The sequence below is a fragment of the Montipora capricornis genome, unplaced genomic scaffold, assembly GCF_036669925.1.
Source record: "Montipora capricornis isolate CH-2021 unplaced genomic scaffold, ASM3666992v2 scaffold_429, whole genome shotgun sequence".
Taxonomy (NCBI): Eukaryota; Metazoa; Cnidaria; class Anthozoa; order Scleractinia; family Acroporidae; genus Montipora; species Montipora capricornis.
The window spans coordinates 15,001-25,000 of NW_027180161.1; the positions used below are offsets into that span (position 1 = coordinate 15,001).

The following is a 10,000-nucleotide window of genomic DNA, read 5'->3' on the forward strand; positions in this document are numbered from 1 at the left end:
AAACCGAGGCAAGTGTTAATCTGATTCTAAATCTGACTGAGAAGCTCTTTGAATTAAGGTTTTCTGGTAGTGGTTGAAATAGATACTGCTTGTGCAGTCTAAACGTTTTGTGAAGAACATCCGTACCATAGAACATTGCCAAACAACGAAACCTAGACGTTCTTTGTTATGCATTGTAAGTAGCGAACAGTAGCTAGTAGTTTAGTTGCATGCTGTCTAGAGGACAATCAAATGGTTCGCTGGTCCTGCTAAGGGTTCTTGGGCCAGAACCAATAAAAGTATGATCTATTATCTCGTCTTATTTGCGCTGTGTACGCGAAATGCCACCTGTATGTCATGTATGGCTTGTTATGTGATTTTGTCAGATATTTCTGCCAACGAACAAAGTCAGTTCCTATTTACAGGCGAAAGCTTCCCATCCACTTCCCAGGCTTCTCATTGGGCGAAAGATATATGTGAACTTGTCTCGCATTACGACATAAGTTGTTTTACGGGTGTTACACTGAGTAACGTTTCATGCAACTTGTCTCGTTTCGATGAACACATGAGGTTAAGGGAACATTTTCATTGCCTGGTGCTGCAAACCGTTGCGACAAAAGTTGTAGGACAAACGTTACACTGTGCAATGCCTAAAAATTCGTTGCAACCGTTGCGGAAAGTAGAACTCAATTCTTCTTTCCGCAACTGTTTCTGCAACTCGTCTCGCAACGTTTTTCGCTGTTGCAAGGTATGTTAAATTACGCAATGATTCGTGCAACTTCTCTCGCAATGGCGTTGCGAGGGAAGTTGCACGAAGAAGTGCACAGTGTAACAGCTCCTTAAATAAGCGCTATAGAGGCAATTTGACCATGTTAAAATCAACGCCAAAAGGAAATCATACAATCGTAAATCCCTGGCCAAACTATCAAACAAAGTTGGATTCCACATGCAACATTGTTAGATGTAAATGTTGAGGTAGTGGCAAAACACTATCTAACATTGTTTGACGAATTCAAGTTCAAGTTGGCGCTAAATTTGAAAATATGGCGTAGCGTTTATGCCACTGGAGCTGTTTGAGGACGGAAAGGACGGATTCCAACAAGGAAATACCAAAAAATGGTTAAGAGAACGTGTAGAAAAAGGTTTGTTTACTTCAAGATGCATCCGCGCTTAGGAGATGATGATTATGAGCTAGGATCAATTTGCAGTAATTTTAAACGCTATTGAACCAAACATCTTCAAACAGAGCGATAATTATTAAGGAGCCTTAGAGTGTCCCACAGACAAGGCCTTGCTTTCTACTTGCTGATCAAGGTTTCTGGTTGTTCATCAACAACCACGACGTGCCCTTGGTCCTTATCCGCCATCTCTGTTGCAAATGATGCTAGAAGCCTAGGCTTGAAAATAAGATAGCGATTCGTGATTGGCTAGCAGCGCGAACGTGACTCCATTCAGGGCACAACTTTGTTGAAAGAGCGGCAAAACACTGCAACATTGTTGCGTCGAGCAGAATTGTTGGTTGTAATGTTTGATCAAAAGCAAACTCTATCCAACATTTGATCGAACAAAAAATGTTGGACGAAAATCTTGCAACATGGGCGGCCAAACAGTCGAACAATGTTCGATCGAGCAAAGTTGGAGCGTTCAATCCAACTATGTTCAATTGTTTGGCCAGGGCTTAAAAATCAATGAGTCCAAAACATTGCAGTGAAATATACAGCGGCCTGGAAGGGACATAATACTGTTTTTTCTAACTCGCGTCTTCTTTTTTCAACTCGCGACTTCTTTTTCCGACCTTTTTTTTTTTTTCAACTATTCGCTCATATTTTGCAATTCGCATTTTGTTTTGTTTTGTTTTGTTTCTTTTTTTTTTTTTTGGGCGGTTTTTTTCCTTTCGGTCTCCTGCTGTTGAGACAATGCTTCGTTGGGCTCCTGTTGTCAAGTGCTTAGGACTCAGTGCGTTAAGATTTAGTATCATCAGTGTTCACAAAACAGGTTACCCTCAAATGACAAGTTAATTTAACAACTACATTTATAATTGCTGGGACCTGTTTCCTTCTCCTCCATCCGTCCGCGTGCCAAGGTGTCTTACCGGATTACTTTCGAATCGCCGGACAACCGAGATGATCTCATAGCTACGTATTTCGGTCTTGACCCTGCCTACACAGAGATTTTGTCTTTTCTGGCTTGTTTTCATGGTGTTTGTATCAGTCTACGACAACTCAAGAGAGTGCTTAGGTCCAAAGATCTTTGCCGAAGGAAGAGATTTACTTGTTTGCTTGATGTAAAAGTGCTATCGAAAGCGAAATCTCTGGTAGTGGCAATTCAATTGAATATCGACAAATGCACCAAAGGCTTGCAACAGATCACTGCATAGTAGTGAAAAGGGAAACAGTATGAGTCATAATGAAATACCTCGACCCAGATGGTGTGTTTTCGCGTTCAAGACGGGTATTTCCGAGACGACAGTATTCCGTTCAGGGTCCAAACTACATGTGGCACCTGGATGGCTACGACAAACTAAAACCCTTTGAATTTGCCATTCATTGTGCTATTGATGGTTGTTGTAGTCGTCGTATTCTCTGGCTTAATTAATTAAGGTTAGACAGACTAACAATGACCCAAGGGTAATAGCAAGCTATTATCTATCCTGTGTAAGACAGATCGGAGGAGCGCCAACTATTTTACGAGGCGATAGGGGTACAGAAAACAGGCATGTCGCAGCTATTCATCGTTTTCTTCGTCGTAACTCTTGTAATGCTTTCAGTGGAATGAACAGTTTCATGTGCGGTCGTTCGGTTTCAAATCAGAGAATTGAGGCTTGGTGGTCATTTATGCGTAAATCAGATACTGACCGGTGGATTAACTTTTTTAAAGAATTGAGAGATTCAGGCCAATCTACTTCACAAGGACGGTCTCAGGTTTTGTTTCACCTCATTAATTCAAGATGAATTGAATTTGAATTTCACGGCACTGGAATTTGCATCAAATTCGCCCTTTCACAAACACGGAATCGCCACCAGGTCGTCCAGATGTCCTAGTCTTTTTCCCTCAATAGGCCATTTTACAGTTGTTTGCTCAGCGACCTAGCCTTTGAATGGGTGCGAGGCTGCCAGTGACCAGGTATAGATACAGCTCCCACTGCTTTTATTATGTAAATTGTGTTGTTGTAATTCTAATTAGTCTATATTAGCATTACAAAAGCACGAAGGTTTGTATCAAAACAGGGTCACGGGCAGCCTCGCGTCCATTTTTAGGCCAGGTAACTTAGCTATAACTGTAAAATGGTCTATTACAAGACAACTTGGATTGCAAAACGGATACGTCAAGAGAGGACTTTGAAATAGCCGAAGAAATGTGTTGTTCAACCCACTCGGAAACAAGCTTTCAAGAATTTGAAGAGCTAGCAGAACTACTCATGGAGGACGAAAGACTGCGTTATCCTTCGACCGCAGATGAAGCCCTTGTGGTCTATAGGAAGCTGGTGACTTGTTTTGAAAATGCTCTGTGATTTACAGCATATGAACACGTCACATCTGCGTGTGACGAGAAAAACCATGAGGGCTAACAAAATTTATGTTGTTTGCTTCCCAATAAGTGCAAGGTTGTGTATCTGCTAGTATCACTAGGTTATGGGCAGCGGGGATGGCGCAGTGGTGATAACACTTACCTCCCACTAATGTGGCCCGGGTTCGATTCTCAGATCTAGCGTCATATGTGGGATGAGTCACTCAGCCCACAGGTGACGCCAGATCTGAATTGAGTCTGCTCCGAGAGGTTTCTCTCGGGGTACGCCGGTTTTCCACTCTCCTCAAAAACCAATACGATTTTTTAGTATTAATTTGATTTCATTTCATTTGTACTCGACCCCACAAGCTATTCAGCTTTGAACATTATCGTGTGAAAAAATGTTCGGTCAATGAAACCTATTTTCACGAATCATCATGCATTCAGTGTAATGGTTTTTAGTCTGGGAAATCAAGTCAAAGGTTGGTTTTTGAGGTGAGGGGAAACCGGAGTACCCGGAGAAGACCTTTTGAGGACAACCAACAAACTCAACCCAAATATGACGCCGAGTCTGGGAATTGAACCCGGGCCACATGTGTGGGAGGCGAGTGCTCTCACCACTACGGCTTCCCTGCACCCCTTTCTAAATTTATCACAAAAACTCTACCGAGTTTCGTGGCATCTTAACCCCTCTATGTAGCACTTCAAGTGCTTTTAAAGAGACTCTCTTTCCCTGCATTGTTGGGCTGGCTTTTAATTTTTTCCATGACTTTACCTACACTGGGTATCAGTCGATCGTAAAGTTCGTCCAGTGCCGCAACGGATGGAAATGAGGGTTTAATTTGAATTATCTCTTTGTGACTATTTTTGTTAAGATTTTGATATTGATGTTTTTAAAATTTGAAGCTACTTAACACACCCAGCAGTTGTCATAAAATTCACTACACGGGATTTCTCAATTACTTCCCGTTTAGTTTCCGATACATAATTATTAAATGATTGCAATAACACCTCTGGAGTTATAAATGACTCTCCATATAAACAGTATGCTATGAAACTCTTAGATAACAAGAGCGAAAAGTATTGGCAACTAAGATATTCAACCAGATGCTTTAATTTTTCCTATAGCTTCCCATTCTCAACACTGAAAGTCATGGCAGATGCGAGAATGTGTTTCATGTGAGTCTCTACTATTTTGAAACAGCAGCTTCTTATTTGCCGAAAAAAGGGTACTGGTCGAGAAAAAAAAAGGTCGCGAGGTTCCGGACAAAAAAAAGTCGCGAGATGCGGAAAAAAAGTCGCTAATTGCAGCAATGCTCAAAAAAAAAAAAAAAAAAGAAAGAAGTTAGCAGCGAGTTGAAAATTAATATGTAAATAAATAAAGAAAAAATATGAAAAAAATAAAAAAATGCAATGTCCCTTCCAGGCCACAGTAGAAATGTGTCGCAAAAATGAACATTTTTTTAACGTATCAGCATTTTGGCTGGTTTTAAAATAGATATTTATTACTTTATTCTAATCGTCACTCTATTTCAATTGGAATATATCATTATCCCTATAAATATTATGTTAATTTTCTGTCTGTTCGTGTTCGTATTAGTTCTTACCGCAAAACACTGTGACACGCAAGCCTAAGACTTATTCATCCACGCCGGCAGAAAACTTTATGGGAATTTTTTCTGAAACAAACGTTTCATCTGGATAGGATGAATAGGTGTTTGTGTACCAGCATTGTGTTTTTTTAAAGTGGCGATGCTAAGGAAAATCATAAACTAAAGAGGGCTTGCAAACCAGTAAAACCTCCAAATTAAATTCACTCTCAAGATCAAATTTAGCATGTGCCAGTCATTTATATCTAAAACGCTGACTCGCCAGCTTTTCAGCAAATATATTTGCCTTGGTACATTCTCGTACTTTCTTCATAAAAGTTTTCTCGCTCATTTTATCCGTGTTTAATGAATTTATAAATTTGAAGACGAATTAACTCGGAAATCGGTAAGCCAAGAATAGTCTACCAGAGGCAAAAGATGGACTTTGGCTTTCAAATTGGAAATCGTCCCTCACTGAAGACAAAATAATATATATATATATATAGGTTGACTCGACCTCCACATTTATATATATATATATATATATATATATATATAATTAACAATTATTCCTCGAGCCCGAATGGGCTCTGAGTCAATAGCCCATGAGGTCGAAGGCCGAATGGGCTATTGACTCAGAGGCCATGAGGGCGAGAGGAATAATTGTTTTAGTAAAATCCAACTAGTTGGTCAAAAAAATATCGAGACAAAACATCTTTCGCTAGTTAAGGCTAGACTTTAATTGTTGCTTTGGTTTTCAGAGCCGGCGCTTTTCGCTACTAGTGGGCTATATATATATATATAACTTTGAATCAATCGACCTCTAAATTTACCCTATTTTCTTGGTGTTCGTTTGTTTTTCAGCTAGTTCTTCATCTCCAAGTCATATCACAGAATGTATAAGACAAATTTACCAAAAGCGTGAAGGTGTAGTTTTTCCAGTTCCTTGGTGTGAAGTGTTTAGCTTCCAACTAAAGAACATTTTCACCAGACTTAGGATAGTCTCAAAAGAAAAGACACGCGGAACGCTGACGAAAGAAATCACCAACATGACAAGTATTTTCACATCACACGAAGATTGCCAACGTCCACGGACTGTCCTGATTGAGGGCGAACCCGGCATGGGAAAGACGACCTACTGTCAAAAGCTGGCATATGATTGGGCAACAAAACAAGACCACGAATGGGACGAGTCTTTCCCAAGTGTAGAGGTGCTCCTGCTCCTCAGATGTCGTGAAATTGAATCCAGCATCTGGGAGGCTATTGACAATCAAATTCTGTCGAAAGAAACTGACCCAGGGTTGAAAGAAACGTTTTTCCGGTTCGTGCGAGAAAACCCTTCTAAAGTCCTGTTAGTGCTCGATGGGTTAGATGAGGCAGACCCTCAAAAATTGGATGTGTATTTTAGTCTTATTCAAGGAAAGCTGCTCCCTGGTTGTCACATTGTTCTTACTTTTCGTCACGAAGCAGGAACTAAAGTAAGACCGTACTCGGACACACTGTTGGAGATTGTGGGATTCACGAGAAGTGATGCGAAGTGTTTTATAAGGAAGTATTTTCGACACGCAGAACAAATGGGAGAGAAGCTGATAAATATACTATGGCATCCTGATGATGATGATAATGATGATGATGATGGTGATGATGACGATGACCATGATCATGATAATGATAATGATCAACATTTTAAAGGACCTTTAAAAAAACTAACAAAAAACCCTTTAAATACACTTCTGCTCTGTGTGCTTTTCGAAGATTTTGGCGGCGTTCTACCAAACAACAGAACACAGCTGTACGTAGAGATCGTTCTCTTCGTTTTGAGACGATACGAAACGAAGAACCACTTACCAAGTAGTGGTAAAGACCTTCTTATAGTTTACAAGAAGGACCTGATGACCCTAGGGAGAATGGCGCAAGAATCTCTTTGTAAAGGGGAGCTGCATTTCGAAGACGTCGAAGAGAATTTCAAGGAAAGTCTGTTCATTAAATTTGGCTTTCTCTCCATCCAGGCTAGCGGTAGCAAGAGGATTCCTTGTTTCCGTTACAGTTTTTTTCACAAGAGTTTTCAAGAATTCTTTGCCGGCCTATATCTTGCGTTTTCCATCCTTGATGGAGCAATTGAAGAGAAGTCAGTTCTGACCGAAGAAAGCTATTTTCGTCAACTAAATCAAGTTTTCATGTTCATGAGTGGAATCCTAGCATCGAAATCCGAGGAAACGGTAGTGTCAATTGTAACTGGTGTTGCCTCACTTGCAAGTGTGACTGGCCGAAGATCTCCGGCTGACCCGAACTCGTACCTGGAGTTGGCTTTGGACGTCATAGAGGAATGTAAAACTTGCCCGGAAAACCTATATACTAAGTTAGTTTATGCCTTTGGTAACAGCCTTGATTTGACGGAAATTGCAATTGACTTGGCATGGCGTACTCGGATTGCTACCTTTTCCCAGGTCCTCACAGTAAACACCTCCCTTACAACTTTGGATTTGGCTTATAACTTCATTGGTGCTGAGGGTGCTACTTTACTTTCCCAGGCCCTCGAAGTAAACACCTCCCTGACAACTTTGGATTTATCTCACAACTACATTGGTGCTGAAGGTGCTACTTCACTTTCCCAAGCCCTCGCAGTAAACACCACCCTTACTAATTTGTATTTATATCACAACTCCATCGATGATGAGAGTGCTACTTCCCTTTCTCAGGCCCTCGAAGTAAACTCCTCCCTTGCTACTTTAGAGTTGGCTTTTAACTCCATTGGTAATGAGGGTGCCTTTTCTTTTTCCAAGGCCCTCGCAGTAAACACCTCTCTTACTACTTTGAATTTGTCTTGGAACTCCATTGGTGCTAAGGGTGCTACTTCACTTTCCCAGGCCCTTGAAGCAAACACCTCCCTTACTGCTTTGTATTTGTCTTCCATTGATGCTCCACGCCTTATTTTAGACCCTCGGATTAAACTTCGGTGGTGAGGGTGGTCTTCTTTCTTAAGGTTTCAGTATTTACGTCGATGCCGAGGGAACTTTATTCCATGCTCAGTCTTTTACATGAAAGGATCTCATGACCCACGAAATCACGGTGCTGTTTTTGAATTCCGAAGACTATCGCACTCCACATCCCCACCCCTTGTTTATTGGCAAGCATGCACTGAAAGGTTAAAGGCCACTTTTTTGCTAATGCGTCACTGGGAAGTAAGGGTTACATACTGAGAAAGACATCCAGTTTTTCCCTTGAGATATGTGCCTTTCAGTTAAAGAGCTACTCTGATCAAAAATCATCACATCTTAACGTTATGCCAAAATATCTACATGTATAGCTGTATCTTAAAATTGACTGGGTATGTTGGCGCTCTACTGCAGCCTCACACTTTGGACATCACACACTACAGTATGTAAGAAATAAGCGATATTACACTTTGTCACTTAAAATACGTGTAACACTTATTGAAACAACAATACATATTAATTGGTTGAGAGTGTTACATACAGTTTGTTCGTACTTTTTCTTGAGATTTTAAAATTGTGTTTGCTAAACACCTGACTGGCAAAATTTTTGGATTTTGCGGTCCGCCATTACTCACCTACCGATTGGACATCAGAGGGTTGGATCTACGGGTAAGTGACGTCATTTACTCAGTACTTTAAAATTTCAGCATGTAAACGCTGCTTATTATAGATGCAAAACTCCAGTTTAAAAGTCTGAAAGCCAGGAACACTCCTGCTGCATATTAATTCAGCCGCGTACACACGCATTGTGACTTGTGAGTCTTTGACGTCATTTCTCTTCGATAACTCGATCTTGATTTAATCAAGGCTTAAAACTTGGGTCACTTGATGTTCATTTAACGTAGCTTTAGAATCCAAAGAAAAATAACTGATTTTTTTGGTCATAGTACCGCTCTAAAGTATTTGACATAAAATCATAGTTAATGGTGGAGATGGTTATGAAACTTGACAAGTCTTTTTGTTTCATGTTTTTGTCTGTATTTTTTTGGCCTTGACGGTGCACATAACATACTTTTTTACGAAAAGATAACCAATCGAATCTTTTGATTAAATTATGTGCACCTAATTTGCGAATCCATGCGAAGCAAGAACAAAAGATTGTGCACAAACAGTCAGTTCAACATCGATTCTTACAACATTATTTCTCGCTTTTGAAGGTTTTAATGTTTCATAACCAGTCCCTCGATTATGGTGAAGGCTATTTACAAGTTACTGTGATGATGATCTAAATAAGTTCTGAACTAGTGTTTGTTAAACCACCTTTTTTGGTGAAAATTCTACTTTTCTTTGGAGCACAATGCTCCTGAATATGCGAGAACAGGAAAACAAATGAATTTTAGTAGAAATTATTCAAGGCAAATGCTAGTTTCAATTCGCTGCTTTCATTTATGTATCAACCACACATTAATTAATGTTGTCAGGTCTCGTAGGTGCAAAGAATGCTGCGGCTTTTCACATTCAGGTTCAGTAATCTGTAACATAACTAGATTCTTCTAAAATAAATTTATTTACGTGTTCATAACAAATGAATTTTAGTAGAAACTAAGGCAAATTCTAGTTTAAATTAAGTTCTTTAATTGATGCATCAATAACACATTAACGTAGTTATGTCTAATAAGCTGCAAATATTGCTGCAGCGTTTCACATTGAGGTTCTAAAAATCTGACAATTTTCATGCAAAGTATATTTATCTAACTGTTCGCTGGCATGATTCTTTACTCTATATAAACTATATTTATATATACCTGCGTTTTCAGGACGTGAAAACAAACAATGTTTTTTAGGTGTCCTTTTTATGCAATTTCAAAAGGTTTTCTTTATCAACGACGTTTCTTTATTACTTTGCTTGTGTATAAATATAGTGTTTTGATTACGAATTAAATCAATTTGACAAGAGAGTTTGATCGGTTTATTCTACTTATTGGGAAC

General features: G+C 39.6%; 1 protein-coding gene across 3 annotated transcripts in view; it reads left to right on the forward strand.

Moving 5' to 3' along the window:
• The window catches only part of LOC138035604 (nucleotide-binding oligomerization domain-containing protein 2-like), a 24,963-nt gene extending 14,994 nt beyond the window's left edge, over window positions 1-9,969 (forward strand). For all 3 annotated transcript variants that reach the window (XM_068882250.1, XM_068882251.1, XM_068882252.1), the window contains exon 4: window positions 5,940-9,969. In XM_068882250.1, coding sequence (XP_068738351.1) covers window positions 5,940-8,038 — 2,099 coding nt within the window. In that variant the 3' untranslated portion in view covers window positions 8,039-9,969. The remainder of the gene's footprint in view (window positions 1-5,939) is intronic.
• The last annotated feature ends 31 nt before the right edge of the window (window positions 9,970-10,000 follow it).